This window comes from Salmo salar, chromosome 01 (assembly GCF_965601325.2).
Source record: "Salmo salar chromosome 01, fSalSal1, whole genome shotgun sequence".
In the NCBI taxonomy this organism is placed as follows: Eukaryota; Metazoa; Chordata; class Actinopteri; order Salmoniformes; family Salmonidae; genus Salmo; species Salmo salar.
Window position 1 is genome coordinate 101,829,949 of NC_138291.1, and position 19,847 is coordinate 101,849,795.

Genomic DNA, 19,847 nt, shown 5'->3' on the forward strand with positions numbered 1-19,847 from the left:
GATTCTCTCCGTTGCTCCATGATGAGAGCAAATAGACATAAACAAAGACCTGGGCAGACAGCCCCACACACACACACACACACACACACACACACACACACACACACACACACACACACACACACACACACACACACACACACACACACACACACACACACACACACACACACACACACACACACACACACACACCCTCTGTTATCTCTATCACACTGAGAACCGGGAGTGCAGACAAAAGGCAAACGCCAGACCCTGTTTTATACAACAATAAATATCCACATGGGCGGTTATCCTCCATTGTTTATTTATCTATGCACTTTCATCGCTGTATGAGCTACGTTCGGTAGCACATAAACAGCCGACCGGCGATGTGTTCTAATTGAGCTCGGGGGAAGTCTCTGTCGGTCAAAAGTCTGACCTCCTTCTTGTTCTTTTATTAACTCTTTTAGTACCTTGTCTTTTTTACCGACTGTTGTGCTCTTTTTATGTATTGTCTATTGATTAGATTTGCTACTTTACATTTATTCTGTAGTGTTGAGGAAGAGCTGCAAGGCAGCATTTCACTGCAGTGATGAGGAGGAGCTGCAAGTCAGCATTTCACTGTAATGTTGAGGAAGAGCTGCAAGTCAGCATTTCACTGTAATGTTGAGGAAGAGCTGCAAGTCAGCATTTCACTGTAATGTTGAGGAAGAGCTGCAAGTCAGCATTTCACTGTAATGTTGAGGAAAGCTGCAAGTCAGCATTTCACTGTAATGTTGAGGAAAGCTGCAAGTCAGCATTTCACTGTAATGTTGAGGAAAGCTGCAAGTCAGCATTTCAATGTTTTGTTGAGGAAGAGCTTCAAGTCAGCATTTCAATGTAGTGTTGAGGAAGAGCTGCAAGTCAGCACTTCACTGTGGTGTTGAGGATGGGCGGCAAGTCAGCATTTCACTGTGGTGTTGAGGAAGAGCTGCAAGTCAGCATGTCACTGCAGTGTTGATGAAGAGCTGCAAGTCTGCATTTCATTACAGTGTTGATGAAGAGCTGCAAGTCTGCATTTCATTACAGTGTTGAGGAAGAGCTGCAAGTCAGCATTGCACCGTAGTGTTGATGAAGAGCTGCAGGTCAGCATTTCACTGTAGTGTTTACAGTGCTGTGTACTGTGCACGTGACGAAAACACTTTGATTTGATTTGTCTGTGATGCCAATAAGATTTTAGAGGCAGTGGAGGGACCACGCAGATATGTAATACACTAGAGTGTAGGTATGGTCCCTCCATAGACCAGCACAGTTCTAGAATGTGTTGACAATGGCAGCCATCTTGGTCAGGTCATTTAGTTCTATGGGATGGACAATATTAGATATTAGATATCACTTGTACCACTGTTACAGAGCACAGACTTCAGACCTGTGAGTGAAGAGGGCTTGGACAGGGCCGATAGGAGCTGAAAGGAATAAGCCAAATAAGTAAAGTCAGACAGGGTTGAAACTTACAGACAGGTCTGGTGTCTTCTGTCCACTAAGGGGTGAAGAGGGGACTAGTGCTAAATATTGAGAGCACCAAGGGGGACTGACAGGAAGGTACCAGTATTTAGGGTTCAAGGCTATAATGGGATTCAGGGTTACGGATAAAAATATCTGCAAAATGTTATATATTAAATATTATATCTGGCGATTAGGGTTAGATAGAGTAATGTGTATATCTGGGGCTGGATATATGTTTGGGGCAGCGATCTGGCTGTAAGGGATAGGGTGGGGCAGCGATTTGGGGGTAGGGTAGGGTGGGGTACAGGTGGAGTAGGACAGAGAGCATTCCCTGATGGGTCAGAACAACAGCGTGCTCATTTGGCAGTGAGCGGAGAGCCGCAGACTCTGGCCACTGAAGAGTTGTATACCATCCCCTTCTATTCAACATAACAGTATATCAATAGCTGACAGGGTAACGTACAGCATATCAACAGCTAACAGGGTAGCGTGTGAGTATAATATACACTGAACAAAAATATAAACGCAACATGTGAAGTCTTGGTCCCATGTTTCATGAAATGAAATATGGGACCAATATATATATATATATACACTTTTGGGCACAAATTAGTTTACATCCCTGTTAGTGAGCATTTCCCCATTTGCCAAGATAATATATCCACCTAACAGGCAATGCATATCAAGAAGCTGATTAAACAACAGGAATATTTCTATCTGTAATAAAACCCTTTTGTGGGGAAAAATGGATTCTGATTGTCTGGGCCTGGCTGCCCAGTGGTTGCCTGGCTGCCAAGTGGGTGGGCCTATGCCATCCAAGGCCCACGCATCGCTGCATCCCTGCCTAGTCATGTGAAATCCGTAGATTAGGGCCTAATTTATTTTTTCCAATTGACTGATTTCCTTATATGAACTGTAACATCAGCAAAATCTTAGAGATTGTTGCATGTTGCATTTAACTTTTTGTTCAGCATACTTTAGATGTAAGATAGAGAGAATGAGTGTCTGTTTCAAGATAAAGAGGGTGCAATGTGTGGGATAGTATTATATGAAACTTGTGTAAAACTATGATCAATCAACCTATGTAAGCTTGTCTTCAGCAATGTGTTCACATTACAGTATGTGCACAGTTTAGGATGCTTGTTGTGGTCATGTCATGTGATCCATAGGCTAGGTGCACCATTTGTGTTTTATTGTAGCTGCTGTGGCATGAGGCTATACCGCGAGGCGCAGCGTTACCTAGGTTGACTGTGAGGCGGACACGGCCGGTCTCCAGCTCCAAGCGCAGTGTGTCTGCGCTGTCACGTGAAGTTGTGGCCATCAGCACGCCGTATGCCCGTTGAGAACGGAACCGCAGCGACACGTCTTCAGCCTCTGTCTGCATCACCACCGGCAACTGGATCTTCATGAACTTACTGCCGTCATAACTCAGGATGGTCGCATCTAGGAAGAGGAGAAGAGAGGGGGATGGAGAGGGGAGGAGAGATGTGGAGGGGAGGTGAGGAAAGAAGAGATGGGGAGGGGAAGGGAGGAGAGATGGGAAGGGCAAGAGAGGAGAGATGGGGAGGGGAGGAGAGATGGGGAGGAGAGGAGAGGAGAGAGAGGAGATAGAGAAATTAATTCATATTGAGGTATTTATTGTAAAATCTAAGTCAAGTAAGTCAGAATACTGCACTCAATATCAATTTAGCTTGACAATAAACATACTATTTTAAATATTGTAACTGAGATTTATTGTACTTTGATAAAGGAATAATGATTTCAGAGAAAATGGCGATTGATTTGGTTGTCAGTTTCCAAATACGGCGCAGTGTTATGGTAAATTCACATGAGGTTGGTGGTACCTTAATTGGGGAGAACGGGCTCATGGTAATGACAGAATCAGTGGAATGGTATCAAATACATCAAACACATTGTTTCCTGGTGTATGATGACATTCCATTTGCTCCGTTCCAGCCAATATTATGAGCCGTTCTCCCCTCAGCAGCCTCCTGTGGGTAAAATATATTATTAAAACAGAAGGTTATATTTACTAACACTCTTCAACACACACATGCAGCAACGCACACACACACACACACATACACGAGCACACACATCCAACATGGTTATGTCTGTTGCTGTAATACTCTCAGGTCCAGATTTCCACCAACCAGTAAATGTTCATGTGTGTCCATACTGACAAGTGACAAGACCATTACTGAATTCATAAACAAAGGCTCTCTTCAGACTAGAGAGATTGGACCCGTTTTACATTTCAGTCATTTAGCAGATGCTCTTATTCACAGAGACTTACAGGAGCAATTGGGGTTATCTGTCTTGCTCAAGGGCACATGGAAAGATTTTTCACCTAGTCGGCTCGGGGATTTGAAACAGCAACATTTCGTTAGGCTACCTGCCTGCTTAGGTGACACGGTTAAATAGTCCTGTAGGGTAGTGAAGTCAGAGTAAAATCACCATGACACCACTATTCTACAGGTGTGCACTGCTCCTTACCTAGGACCTTGGGTATCGAGACAGTGAAAAGGGTAAGTCTTGGGCTCAAGGATTTTAAATTATGTCAAATACTATGTGAACCCACGTATCAGTTCTCTCTACAATGATTCAGGGCAGATTGTTTACCACTGAGAGAAGAGGGGATAACAACATCCCCAATAACCAGACAAACCACAACCTAATAACACAACCATTAGGGCCACAGACAAGACAGATAGACAGAAGACAGATAGACAGATGTCCAGCAATTCTACACATTTTGACATGTGCTGGAGAGAAAGTTTAGCAATTTTAAAACTAATTTCATGCAATTCTACTCATTTTGCCATGGGGCAGAGAGCAATTTCTTTTTTTACAGCAAATTTCCTGCAATTCTACACATTTTGCCATGACTTATGCCATGTTAATATCATATCTGAGTGACCGTGACTAACAAAATCAATGGAGGGCCCCTGCAGGTCAAGGCCCCTTGGCACATGCCCTTTGTGCCCGGTCGGTATTCGCCCATGATTACCATAAAAAATGTTAGCTGACCTGTTTAGTTTAGTTTATTAGGATCCCCATCAGCTACTGTACTTCTTGGGGTCCACATACAACGTACAAATACATGATAAAGTACAGAACAAGAACACCATAAGATAGTACATTAAATGTAATTATATTTAGAGAAGACACTAAGAGACTACAAAAATACTATTTACACTGTATACATACATTGGCAAGAAAAAGTATGTGACCCCTTTGTAATTCCCTGGATTTCTGCATAAATTGGTCATCAAATTTGATCTGATCTTCATCTAAGTTTTACATTTACATTTTAGTCATTTAGCAGACGCTCTTATCCAGAGCGACTTACAGTGCATACATTTTCATACATTTCATAATTTTTTTTTTTTCCCGTACTGGTCCCCCGTGGGAATCGACCCCACAACCCTGGCGTTGCAAACACCATGCTCTACCAATTAAGTCACAACAATATACAAACATAGTGTGCTTAAACTATTAACACACAAATTATTGTATTTTTCTTGTCTATATTGAATACTTAATTTAAACATTCACAGTGTAGGTTGGAAAAAGTATGTGAACCCCGAGTCCTGGAGTCAACTGGAGTCAGGAGTCAGCTAACCTGGAGTCCAATCAACGAGACGAGATTGGAGATGTTGGTTAGAGCTGCCTTGCCCTATAAAAACAATCACAAAATGTGAGTTTTCTATTCACAAGAAGCATTGCCTGATGTGAACCATGCCTCGAACAAAAGAGATCTCAGAAGACCTAAAATTAAGAATTGCTGACTTGCATAAAGCTGGAAAGGGTTCCAAAAGTATCTCTAAAAGCCTTGATGTTCATCAGTCCACAGTAAGACAAATTGTCTATAAATTGAGAAAGTTCATCACTGTTGCTACTCTCCCTAGGAGAGGCCATCCTGCAAATATGACTGCAAGAGCACGGCGCAGAATGCTCAATGAGGTTAAGAAGAATCCTAGAGTGTCAGCTAAAGACGTAAAGAAATCTCTGGAACATACGGACGTCTCTGTTAATGAGTCTACAATACGTAAAACACTAAACAAGAATGGTCTTCATGGGAGGACACCATGGAAGAAGCCACCGCTGTTCAAAAAAACATTGCTGCAAGTCTGAACTTTGCCAAAGTGCACCTGGATGTTCTACAGCGCTACAGGCAAAATATTCTGTGGACAGATGAAATTACAGTTGAGTAGTTTGGAAGGAACACACAACACTATGTGTGGAGAAAAAAAAGCACAGCACACCAACATCAAAACCTCATCCCAAATGTAAAGTATGGTGGAGGGAGCATCATGGATTGGGGATGCATTGCTGCCTCAGGGCCTGGACAGCTTGCTATCATCGACGGAAAAATGAATTCCCAAGTTTATCAAGACATTTTGCAGGAGAATGTCAGGCTATCTGTCCGCCAATTGAAGCTCAACAGAAGTTGAGTGATGCAACTGGACAACAAGCCAAAACTCAGAATGGCTTTAACAGAAGAAAACACATATTCTGGAGTGGCCAAGTCATAGTCCTGACCTCAACCCGATTGAGATGCTGTGGCATGACCTCAAGAGAGCAGTTCACAGTAGACATCCCAAAAGTATTGCTGATCTGAAACAGTTATGTAAAGAGGAACGGTCCAGAATACCTCCTGACCATTGTGCAGGTCTGATTCGCAACTACAGAAAACGTTTGGTTGAGGTTATTGCTGCCAAAGGTTATTGCTGTCAAAGGAGGGTAAATATTTACACTGTGTGTTCAACAAAGACATGAAAACGTATAATTGTTTGTGTGTTATTAGTTTAAGCAGACTGTGTTTGTCTATTGTTGTTACCTAGATGAAGATCAGATAAAATGTTATGACCAATTTATGCAGAAATCCAGGTATTTCCAAAGGGTTGTATGTACAGCTGAAGTCAGAAGTTTACATACACCTCAGCCTAATACATTTAAACTCAGTTTTAAACTCACTTCGCGGCTGAGACATTGCTGCTCCTAGATGTTTCCACTTCACAATACAGTTATACACAATACAATACAGGACTTACAGTTGACCGGGACATCTCTTGCAGGCTGACCAGGACAGCTCTAGCAGGGCAGAAACTGACTAGCAGGGCAGAAACTGACGTTCAACGGTGCCACGTTGAAAGTCATTGAGCTCTTCAGTAAGACCATTCTACTGCCAATGTTTGTCTATGGCGATTGCAAGGCTGTGTGCTCAATTTTAAACACCTGTCAGCAATGGGTGTGGCTGAAATAGCTAAGGCAACACATTTGAAGTGGTGTCCACATACCAGAGGTGGGACCAAGTCATTGTTTTACAAGTCACAAGTATGTCTCAAGTCTTAGCACTCAAGTCCCAGGTCAAGACAAGCAAGTCCGAGTCAAGTCTCAAGTCAAGACCGTTAAGTATCAAATCAAGTCTCAAGTCCTAAACTTTGAGTTTCGAGTCCTAAACAAGTCATAATGTGCTCTTCACCAAATGTAATACCATTTCATATTTTAACAAGTGTAAATGTATGTGTAAATGTATGTGGTCAGCATGTATAGTAAGTGGCTGCTAATCATGGGGCCCTAAGTGGCTGCTTATCACTGGGCACGAAGTGGCTGCTTATCGCGGGGCCCTAAGTGGCTACTTATCGCAGGGCTCTTAGCAGTTACTTATCATGGGACAGTAAGTGGCTACTTATCGTGGGACCCTTAGTGGCTGCTTATGTCACTTAGTGGCTAGGGTCAGCCCTGGTTTGGGTGGAGCGGTGGAGAGAGCTGTATTAGCCCTGCAGGCTCCAATACAGATATATATATATATATATATATATATATATATATATATATATATATATATATATATATATATACTGCTCAAAAAAATAAAGGGAACACTAAAATAACACATCCTAGATCTGAATGAATGAAATAATCTTATTAAATACTTTTTTCTTTACATAGTTGAATGTGCTGACAACAAAATCACACAAAAATAATCAATGGAAATCCAATTTATCAATCCATGGAGGTCTGGATTTGGAGTCACACTCAAAATTAAAGTGGAAAACCACACTACAGGCTGATCCAACTTTGATGTAATGTCCTTAAAACAAGTCAAAATGAGGCTCAGTAGTGTGTGGCCTCCACGTGCCTGTATGACCTCCCTACAACGCCTGGGCATGCTCCTGATGAGGTGGCGGATGGTCTCCTGAGGGATCTCCTCCCAGACCTGGACTAAAGCATCCGCCAACTCCTGGACAGTCTGTGGTGCAACGTGGCGTTGGTGGATGGAACGAGACATGATGTCCCAGATGTGCTCAATTGGATTCAGGTCTGGGGAACGGGCGGGCCATTCCATAGCATCAATGCCTTCCTCTTGCAGGAACTGCTGACACACTCCAGCCACATGAGGTCTAGCATTGTCTTGCATTAGGAGGAACCCAGGGCCAACCGCACCAGCATATGGTCTCACAGGGGGTCTGAGGATCTCATCTCGGTACCTAATGGCAGTCAGGCTACCTCTGGCGAGCACATGGAGGGCTGTGCGGCCCCCCAAAGAAATTCCACCCCACACCATGACTTGACTGACCCACCGCCAAACCGGTCATGCTGGAGGATGTTGCAGGCAGCAGAACGTTCTCCACGGCGTCTCCAGACTCTGTCACGTCTGTCACATGTGCTCAGTGTGAACCTGCTTCATCTGTGAAGAGCACAGGGCGCCAGTGGCGAATTTGCCAATCTTGGTGTTCTCTGGCAAATGCCAAACGTCCTGCACGGTGTTGGGCTGTAAGCACAACCCCCACCTGTGGACGTCGGGCCCTCATACCACCCTCATGGAGTCTGTTTCTGACCGTTTGAGCAGACACATGCACATTTGTGGCCTGCTGGAGGTCATTTTGCAGGGCTCTGGCAGTGCTAGTCCTGCTCCTCCTTGCACAAAGGCGGAGGTAGCGGTCCTGCTGCTGGGTTGTTGCCCTCCTACGGCCTCCTCCACATCTCCTGATGTACTGGCCTGTCTCCTGGTAGCGCCTCCATGCTCTGGACACTACGCTGACAGACACAGCAAACCTTCTTGCCACAGCTCGCATTGATGTGCCATCCTGGATGAGCTGCACTACCTGAGCAACTTATGTGGGTTGTAGACTCTGTCTCATGCTACCACTAGAGTGAAAGCACCGCCAGCATTCAAAAGTGACCAAAACATCAGCCAGGAAGCATAAGTACTGAGAAGTGGTCTGTGGTCACCACCTGCCGAACCACTCCTTTATTGGGGGTGTCTTGCTAATTGCCTATAATTTCCCCCTGTTGTCTATTTCCAATTGCACAACAGCATGTGAAATTTATTGTCAATCAGTGTTGCTTCCTAAGTGGACAGTTTGATTTCACAGAAGTGTGATTGACTTGGAGTTACATTGTGTTGTTTACGTGTTCCCTGCCTGTCAATCGTTTCTGTCATCCAATGTCTTGTCACGTCTCCTGTCTCTCAGACTTTTCTCTAAATGTTACCAAGTATAGGCCCTAACCATGACCAAGTCAATATCTTTTTTCCTTCCTAACTCAAATTGTTTTTCTTCATAATATATCCTATTGCCCTCAAATTCATGTCTGGACATTAAAGCCATCTGTTTTTTTCATTACTCCCCTCAAATCAGGGACTATTTAGACTTGGGAGAGCAGGTGGGTGCAATTAATGATCAGGTAGAACAGAAAACAGCGGTACCCCAGATTTAAATACCTCTGTCCTATTGGATAAGCTGTCAATATGGTCTGTGAAAGCGCCATATCAATGTATTCATATTCACGCCTCTGTGTTACATGGTAATGAACAAAACCCGTTTGAAGGTATTTTACTCTACATAGCACCACAGTGACCACAGGCATTCCTCTCTGTGTACGGCAAGCCACATGAGAATGACATTGAGAATTGAGAATGCCTATGACTTCTTTCACAATTACAGGGTATTGAACGTCCACACAATGGTAGTGGGTAACGAGAAAAAAAGTAATCAAAATCTGAATAAATGCATAAAAGCCGTCTTCCACTCGTCTCCCTCTTGGATACGCACCAGGTTGTAAGCGCTCCTGAGATCTAGTTTGGTGAAGAAGCGCGCCCCGTGCATTGACTCAATCGCTGTGGCTATGAGTGGTAGCGGGTAACGAGAAAAAAAGTAATCACAACCTGAATAAATGCATAAACATTGCATCTCCTCCAGATATACAGTTGAAGTCGGAAGTGTACATACACCTCAGCCTACTACATTTAAACTCCGTTTTTCATAATTCCTGACATTTAATCCTAGAAAAAATTCCCTGTCATAGGTCAGTTAGGATTAGAACTTTATTTTAAGAATGTGAAATGTCAGAATAATAGTAGAGAATGATTTATTTCAGCTTTTATTTATTTCATCACTTTCACAGTGGGTCAGAAGTTTACATACACTCAATTACTATTTGGTAGCATTGCCTAAATTGTTTAACTTGGGTCAAACGTTTTGGGTAGCCTTCCACAAGCTTCCCACAATAAGTTGGGTGAATTTTGGCCCATTCCTCCTGACAGAGCTGGTGTAACTGAGTGAGGGTGTAGGCCTCCTTGCTCACACACCCTTTTTCAGTTCTGCCCACACATTTTCTATAGTATTGAGGTCAAAGCTTTGTGATGGCCACTCCAAAACCTTGTCTTTGTTGTCCTTAAGCCATTTTGCCACAACTTTGGAAGTATGCTTGGGTCATTGTCCATTTGGAAGACCCATTTACGACCAAACTTTAACTTCCTGACTGATGTCTTAAACAGCGGTTGACATGCTTTGAAGTACGGTAATGGAATATTTAGACATTTTTTGTCACGAATTGCGCCATGCGCACGACCCTGATTTACCATTTCGGATAGTTTCTGGAACGCACGAACAAAACGCCGCTATTCGGATATAACAATGGATTATTTGGGACCAAACCAACATTTGTTATTGAAGTAGCAGTCCTGGGAGTGCATTCTGACGAAGACAACAAAAGGTAATAACATTTTTGTTATAGTAAATCTGATTTTGGTGAAGGCTAAACTTGCCGGGTGTCTAAATAGCTAGCCCATGATGGCTGGGCTATGTACTTAGAATATTGCAAAATGTGCTTTCACCAAAAAGCTATTTTAAAATCGGACATATCGAGTGCATAGAGGAGTTCTGTATCTATAATTCTTAAAATAATTGTTATGCTTTTTGTGAACGTTTATCATGAGTAAATTAGTAAATTGTTAGTAAATTCACCGGAAGTTTGCTAGTTCTGAACGTCACATGCTAATGTAAAAAGCTGTTTTTTGATATAAATATGAACTTGATTGAACAAAACATGCATGTATTGTATAACATAATGTCCTAGGTGTGTCATCTGATGAAGATCATCAAAGGTTAGTGCTGCATTTAGCTGTCTTCTGGGTTTTTGTGACATTATATGCTAGCTTGAAAAATGGGTGTCTGATTATTTCTGGCTGGGTACTCTGCTGACATAATCTAATGTTTTGCTTTCGCTGTAAAGCCTTTTTGCAATCGGACAGTGTGGTTAGATAAAGGAGAGTCTTGTCTTTAAAATGCTGTGAAATAGTCATATGTTTGAAAAATTGAAGTTTTTGTATTTTTGAGGAATTTGTAATTCGCGCCACGCCTATCATTGGATATTGGAGCAGGTGTTCCGCTAGCGGAACGTCTAGATGTAAGAGTTAAGATGTTGCTTCAAAATATCCACATAATTTCCCTTCCTCATGATGCCATCTATTTTGTGAAGTGCACCAGTCCCTCCTGCAGCAAAGCACCCCCACAACATGATGCTGCCACCTCGTGCTTCACGGTTTGGATGGTGTTCTTCGGCATGCAAGCCTCACCCTTTTTCCTCCCAACATAAGTTTTTTTGGCCAAGAATGAAGCAAAGCAGTTCTACACATACAACAACACAGTTACACATGGAATAAACAAAACTTACAGTCAATAATACAGTTGAAGAAAATCAATATACAGTGTGTGCAAATGAGGTAAGAAAAGCGAGATAAGGCAATAAATAGGCCATGGTGGCGAAGAAATTACAATATACCAATTAGACCCTAGAGTGATTGATGTGCAGAAGATGAATGTGCAAGAAGAGATACAGGGGTGTAAAGGAGTAGGATAAATAAATAAATAAATAAATACATAAATAGAGTATGGGGATGAGGTAGTTGGATGGGCTATTTACAGATGGCTATGTACAGGTGCAATGATCTGTGAGCTGCTCAGACAGCTGGTGCTTAAAGCTAGTGAGGGAGATATGAGTCTCCAGCTCCAGTAATTTTTGCAATTCATTCCAGTCATTGGCAGCTGAGAACTGGAAGGAAAGTGGCCAAAAGAGGAATTGGCTTTGGGGGTGACTAGAGAGATATGCCTGCTGGAGCGCGTGCTACGGGTGGGTGCTGCAATGGTGACCAGTGAGCTGAGATAAGGCGGGGCCTTACCTATCAGAGACTTGTAGATGACCTGAAGCCAGTGGGTTTGGCGACGAGTATGAAGCAAGGGCCAGCCAATGAGAGAGAGTACAGGTCGCAGAAGTGGGTTGTATATGGGTCTTTGGTGACAAAACAGATTGCACTGTGATAGACTGCATCCCATTTGTTGAGTAGAGTGTTGGGGGCTATTTTGTAAATGACATCGCCGAAGTTAAGGATCGGTAGGATAGTCAGTTTTACGAGGGTATGTTTGGCAGCATGAGTGAAGGATGCTTTGTTGCGATATAGGAAGCCGATTCTAGATTTAATTTTGGATTGGAGATGCTTAAAACCTGTTGGGGCTAGGGGGCAGTATTTGCACGACCGGATAAAAAACATACCCGATTTAAACTGATTACTACTCTTGCCCAGAAACGAGAATATGCATATAATTAGTAGATTTGGATAGAAAACACTCTAAAGTTTCTAAAACTGTTTGAATGGTGTCTGTGAGTATAACAGAACTCATATGGCAGGCCAAAACCTAAGAAGATTCCATACAGGAAGTGCCCTGTCTGACAATTTGTTGTCCTTCTGTTGCATCTCTATCGGAAATACAGCATCTGTGCTGTAACGTGACACTTTCTAAGGCTCCCATTGGCTCTCTAAAGCTGCCAGAAAGTGGAATGGGGTGTCTGCTGTCTCTGGGCGAAGAACAGCAGGAGCATTTGTGAGTGGTCACAGCCTGGGGACAGTGACACTGGAGATGCGCTTTCACGAGAATTCTCCATTTTTTTCTTTCAACCTTTGAATGAATACAACGTTGCCCGGTTGGAATATTATCGCTATTTTATGAGAAAAATCACATAAAAATGGATTTTAAACAGCGTTTGACATGCTTCTAAGTACGGTAATGGAATATTTTGAAATTTTTGGTCACGAAATGCGCTCGCGCATCACCCTTCGGATAGTGACCTGAACGCACGAACATAACGGAGCTATTTCAATATAACTATGGATTATTTGGAACCAAAACAACATTTGTTGTTGAAGTAGAAGCCCTGGGAGTGCATTCTGACGAAGAACAGCAAAGGTAATCCAATCTTTCTAATAGTAATTCTGAGTTTAGTGAGTCCCAAACTTGGTGAGTGTCAAAATAGCTAGCCGTGATGGCCGAGCTATGTACTCAGAATATTGCAAAATGTGCTTTCGCCGAAAAGCTATTTTAAAATCTGACACCGCGATTGCATATAGGAGTTCTGTATCTATAATTCTTAAAATAATTGTTATGTATTTTGTGAACGTTTATCATGAGTAATTTAGTAAATTCACCGGAGGTTTTCGGTGGGTATGCTAGTTCTGATCATCACATGCTAATGTAAAAAGCTGTTTTTTGATATAAATATGAACTTGATTGAAAAAAACATGCATGTATTGTATAACATAATGTCCTAGTTTAACGCCGGTCGTCAGGAATGGACCAAGGCGCAGCGGGTTGAGTGCTCATAATTAACTTTTTAATGAAAACACTTATACAAACAAAACAAAACGATGGACGACGAATACAGACTTGAAGGCAAACAACAGCAATTCAAGTGACAACCTCCCACAAATTACAAACACAAACACACCCTAATATATAGGACTCTCAATCAAAGGCAACTAGACAACACCTGCCTTCAATTGAGAGTCCACACCCCAATTAACTAAACATAGAAAACAGACTAACTAGAAAGAACATAGACTAACAGAGCAGTGACCAAAAAACCCCGGAATACATAAATCCACTACTCTCTACATAATACACACACCCCGAACCACATAAACCAAATACACTCTGCCACGTCCTGACCAGCCTACACTAACAAAATAACCCTCATACTGGTCAGAACTTGACACCTAGGAGTGTCATCTGATGAAGATCATCAAAGGTTGGTGCTGCATTTAGCTGTGGTTTTGGTTTTTTGTGACAAATATGCTTGCTTTGAAAATGGCTGTGTGATTATTTTTGGCAGGGTACTCTCCTGACATAATCTAATGTTTTGCTTTCGCTGTAAAGCCTTTTTCAAATTGGACAATGTGGAACGAGTTCTCTGCCATCTCGGCCCAGGGCACAAATGCCGCCCACTCCCCCGGCCAGGACCGCAGAAACCTACCCACATGCTGGTTCACACTCTCCACCTGCCCATTACTCTTGGGGTGAAACCCTGAATTAAGGCTGATCGAGACCCCAGACATTCCATGAACGCCTTCCAGACCCTAGACATGAACTGGGGACCCTGATCAGACATTATATCCTCAGGCACCCCGTAGTGCCAGAAGACGTGTGTAAACAAGGCCTCCGCAGTCTGTAGGGCCGTAGGGAGACCGGGCAGAGGGAAGTGACGACAGGACTTAGATCCACAATGACAAGGATCACGGTGTTACCCTGTGAGAGTGGAAGATCAGTAAGAAAATCCACCGGTAGGTGCGACCAAGGCCGCTGTGGAACGGGTAAGGGGTGTAATTTACCTCTGGGCAGGTGCCTAGGAGCCTTACACTGGGCGCACACCGAGCAGGAGGAAACATAAACCCTCACGTCCTTAGCCAAGGTAGGCCACCAGTACCTCCTGCTCAAATAGCGCACTGTCCGACCAATCCCAGGATAACGAGAGGAGGGTAATGTGTGAGGCCAATAGGTCAACCGGTCACGAACAGCAGACGGGACATACAGACGCCCAGCGGGACACTGGACGGGAGCGGGCTCTGCACGTAACGCCTGCTCTATGTCCGTGTCCAGCTCCCACACTACCGGCGCCACCAGGCAGGAGGCGGGGAGTATGGGAGTGGGATCCATGGGCCGCTCCTCTGTGTCATACAGCCGGGACAGTGCGTCTGGCTTTACGTTCTGGGAGCCTGGTCTGTTGGAAAGTATAAACACAAAGCGGGTGAAAAACATGGCCCACCATGCCTGGCGAGGGTTCAGTCTCCTCGCTGCCCGGATGTACTCCAGAATGCAGTGGTCAGTCCAGATGAGAAATGGGTGTCTAGCCCCCTCAAGGCAATGTCTCCACGCCTTCAAGGCGTTGACGACAGCCAACAGCTCCCGGTCCCCCACATCATAGTTTCGCTCCGCCGGGCTGAGCTTCTTCGAGAAGAAGACACAGGGGTGGAGCTTCGGTGGCGTACCCGAGCGCTGAGAGAGCACCGCTCCTATCCCAGCCTCAGACGCATCCACCTCCACAATGAACGCCAAAGAGGGATCCGGATGGGCCAGCACAGGAGCCGAGGTAAATAGAGCCCTCAGGTGACTAAAAGCCCTGTCCGCCTCAGCCAACCACTGCAAATGCACTGGTTCCCCTTCAGCAGTGAGGTAATGGGAGCCGCTACCTGACCAAAACCTCGGATAAACCTCCGGTAGTAGTTGGCAAACCCTAAGAACTGCTGCACCTTCTTTACCGTGGTGGGAGTCGGCCAATTACGCACGGCTGAATTGCGGTCACTCTCCATCTCCACCCCTGAGGTGGAAATGCGATACCCTAGGAAGGAGACAGATTGCTGGAAAAACAAGCATTTCTCAGCCTTGACGTACAGGTCATGCTCCAACAGGCGACCGAGCACCCTGCGCACCAGGAAGACATGCTTGGCGCGTGTAGCGGAGTATATCAGAATGTCATCAATATACACCACTACACCCTGCCCGTGCAGTTCCCTGAACATTTCGTCTACAAAGGCTTGGAAGACTGATGGCACATTCATCAACCCATACGACATGACAAGGTACTCATAGTGCCCTGAGGTGGTACTGAAAGCCGTCTTCCACTCGTATCCCTCTCGGATACGCACCAGGTTGTAAGCACTCCTGAGATATAGTTTGGTGAAGAAACGCGCCCCGTGCATTGACTCAAACGGTGTGGCTATGAGTGGTAGCGGGTAACTATACTTCACAGTGATCTGGTTCAGACCCCGATAGTCAATATTCGGGCACAGACCTCCGTCCTTCTTAACAAAAAATAAACTTGAGGAGATGGGTAAAGTGGAGGACCGAATGTTCCCCTGACGCAGGGATCCAGAGACATATGTTTCCATAGCCTCTGTCTCCGCCTGTGAGAGGGGATACACGTGACTCCTGGGAAGTGCAGCGTCTACCAGGAGATTTATTGCACAATTGCCCGGACGATGGGGTGGTAATTGAGTCGCCTTCATTTTTGAGAAGGTGAGAGTCAAATCGGCATATTCAGGGAGAATGCGCACGGTGGAGACCTGGTCTGGACTTTCCACCGTAGTAGCACCAAGGGAAACCCCTAAACACCTCCCCGAGCACTCCCGTGACCACCTCATGAGAGCTCTCTGTGGCCAAGAAACAGTGGGGTTATGACAAACTAACCAGGGTAGGCCTAGCACCACGGGAAATACAGGAGAATCAATAAGGAAGAGACAAATTATCTCCTTGTGCCCACCCTGCGTCACCATGCCCAGAGGAGCGGTGGCCTCCCTGATCAAACCTGACCCTAATGGCCGACTATCTAAGGCGTGAACGGGGAAGGGCACAGCCAGGGGAACAATGGGGATCGCTAAACTATGGGCGAACGATCTATCTATAAAGTTCCCAGCCGCGCCTGAATCGACTAGCTCCTTATGCTGGGAATGCGGGGAAAACTCAGAAAAAGCGACATAGACAAACATATGAGCAACAGAGGGCTCTAGGTGAGAATGGTGCCGGCTCACCTGGCCTGCTGCCTCGATCCCCAGAGGAACCAACCTGGCACCGACCAGCAGTGTGACCTCTGCGGCCACAGATGGTGCACGAGCTGGAACCCCCTCTGGTCTCCCTGTGCACCACCCCTTCCAGCTCCATAGGTATCGGAGAGGGGGTGTGGGGGGATGGAACCACCAGACCCCGAACTGAACATCCGCGGGTAACCAGCAGGTTGTCCATCCGGATGGACAGGTCCACCAGCTGGTCAATCGTGAGGGGGGTGTCTCTGCAGGCCAACTCCCGACGGACATCCTCGCGCAGACTGCAGTGGTAATGGTCGATCAGGGCCCTGTCGCTTCATCCCGCGCCGGCAGCCAGGGTCCTAAACTCCAGGGCGAACTCCTGGGCGCTCCTCGTCTCCTGCCTCAGATGGAAGAGGCGCTCACCCGCCGCTCTACCCTCGGGCGGGTGGTCGAAGACTGCCCGGAAACGGCGGGTGAACTCCTCAAACTGGTCCAACGCCGCATCTCCCTCTCTCCATACGGCGTTGGCCCACTCCAGGGCTTTCCCGATGAGGCACGAGACGAGGGCTGACACCCTCTCACGGCCCAACGGAGCCAGGTGGACGGTGGCCAGGTATAGGTCCAGTTGTAAAAGAAACCCTTGGCAGTTCGCAGCATTCCCATTGTATTCCTGGGGCAGGGAGAGACAAATCCCACTGGGATCAGGATGAAGAGGGGCACTCAGTGGAGACCCTGGTTGTGCTGGTGGAGGCGCTGGAAGAACTCCCTGTCTCTCCCAGCGGTCCATTGTCTGGACAACACGGTCCATGGCGGTGCCAAGATGTTGGAGCATTGCTCTGTGCTCCCGGACGCGCTCCTCCACCCCTATACCCGGGGTACTTGCTCCTGCTGACTCCATAGTTTTGGTCCTTAATTCTGGCGGCAGAGAAGTCAGGCGCAGGAGAGCGGAAACTGATTTACAACGGTTGTGTTTAATAACCATAAACCACCGTCAACAGAACAATACAATAAATGGCTCAAACAAAACCCGGTAAAATACCAGCATACCGTGCACAAGCACTACAACAAACAATTACGGACAAGGACATGGGGGGGAACAGAGGGTTAAATACACAACATGTAATTGATGGAATTGGAACCAGGTGTGATGGAAGACAAGACAAAACCAATGGAAAATGAAAAGTGGATCGGCGATGGCTAGAAGGTCGGTGACGTCGACCGCCGAACGCCGCCCGAACAAGGAGAGGGACCAACTTCGGCGGAAGTCGTGACAGTTATGACGGCTGCGTGTTCCCATGGTGATTATACTTTCGTACTATTGTTTGTACAGATGAACATGGTACCTTCAGGCGTTTGGAAATTGCTCCCAAGGATGAACCAAACTTGTGGAGGTCTACACATTTTTTTCAGAGGTCTTGGCTGATTTCTTTTGATTTTCCCATGATGTCACGCAAAGAGGCACTGAGTTTGAAGGTAGGCCTTGAAATACATCCACAGGTACACCTCCAATTGACTCAAATTATGTCATTTAGCCTATCAGAAGCTTCTAAAGCCATGACATCATTTTCTGGAATTTTCCAAGCTGTTTAAAGGCACAGTCAACTTAGTGTATGTAAACTTCTGACCCACTGGAATTGTGATACAGTGAATTATAAGTGAAATAATCTGTCTGTAAACAATTGTCGGAAAAATTACTTGTGTCATGCATAAAGTCGATGTCCTAACCGACTTGTCAAAACTATAGTTTGTTAACAAAACATTTGTGGAGTGGTTGAAAAACGATTTTAATGACTCCAACCTAAGTGTATTGAAACTTCCTACTTCAACTGTATGTCCCAAATGGTACCCTATGTCCTATGTAGTGCACTACTTTTGATAGGGCTCGGTTCAATCATAGTGCACTAAATAGGCAATAGGGTGTCATGTGGGACGTGGCCCAGGACAGTATAGTCTCTGTTGAGATGCATACAGCAGCCTGTCAGGCAGCGAGCAGGGTAAATAAGAAATGCTCCGAACGATGTGGAAATAAATAGTCAGACATGGGATAGAATCATTATCTAATGCAAAGTGAGCACCTGTCCAAAATCCAATGGTGGAGCAGCACTCATTTATTTTAATGGCGCACAACCATGTTTAATATCAAAATAAAGCAGGGGGAGATTGAATAAAGTAGGGGGATTGAATAAAGTCGGGGGAGATTGAATAAAGCAGGGGGAGATTGAATAAAGTAGGGGTAGATTGAATAAAGTAGGGAGATATTGAATAAAGCAGGGGGATATTAAATAAAGTAGAGGGATATTGAATAAAGCAGGGGGATATTGCATAAAGTAGGGGTAGATTGAATAAAGTAGGGGGAGATTGAAACTGGAACAGAGCAAGCAGTAACCGACTCCCTGCTTTCGTTTAAGACAAGTGTCAGCGATTGCTAGGAGTGGTGGTAGGAGTCAGGCGCAGAGAGCAGAGGTAAGGAAAAAATGTGTTTATTCCTTAAGTACGATAACGGTCGACGCCAACACAACCGGCGTGAATAACGAAGTGCCAAATGCAATGGGTCCACAGTTCGCACAGAAAATAACACATGCAGATCGCCAGCACATCCAACAAAAAAGCACTCTGACGAAAATAATCCCGCACAAACCTGGGCGGGCTAAACAGGTTTAAATAACCATAAATCAAGAGACACAAATAAGGAACAGGTGCAAACAATAAGACATACAAACCGAAAAGGAAAAAGGGATCAGCGGCGGCTAGTAGGCCGGCGACGACGACCGCCGAGCGCCGCCCGAGCAGGCAGGGGAGCCACTTTCGGTGGGATTCGTGACAACAAGTGTGGAGAATATGGTGAGCATTGATTCTCACTGTTTTGTAAGTGTGTGTGTGTGTGTGTTCTAAGAAAGACTGATAAGCCCCCAACATTTACACTAATGAATTAACCTATCAGAGTGTACTCTCGTCACAAAACATATAAAATCAGCAAAAAAAGAAATGTCCTCTCACTGTCAAAAAAAAGAAACGTCCTCTCACTGTCAAAAAAAGGTCATAAAATAAACTGCGTTTATTTTCAGCAAACTTAACATGTGTAAATATTTGTATGACCATAACAAGATTCAACAACTGAGACATAAACTGAACAAGTTCTGCAGACATGTGACCAACACAAATGGAATAATGTGTCCCTGAACAAAAGCGGGGTTAAAATCAAAAGCAACAGTCAGTATCTGGTGTGGCCACCAGCTGC

General features: G+C 45.0%; 1 protein-coding gene across 6 annotated transcripts in view; it reads right to left on the reverse strand.

Annotated features, from left to right (window-relative positions):
* The window catches only part of LOC106611148 (neurexin-1a), a 557,947-nt gene that overhangs the window by 461,392 nt on the left and 76,708 nt on the right, over positions 1-19,847 (reverse strand). For all 6 annotated transcript variants that reach the window (XM_045724959.2, XM_082978410.1, XM_045724935.2 and 3 more), the window contains one exon: positions 2,707-2,910. In XM_045724959.2, coding sequence (XP_045580915.2) covers positions 2,707-2,910 — 204 coding nt within the window. The remainder of the gene's footprint in view (positions 1-2,706; positions 2,911-19,847) is intronic.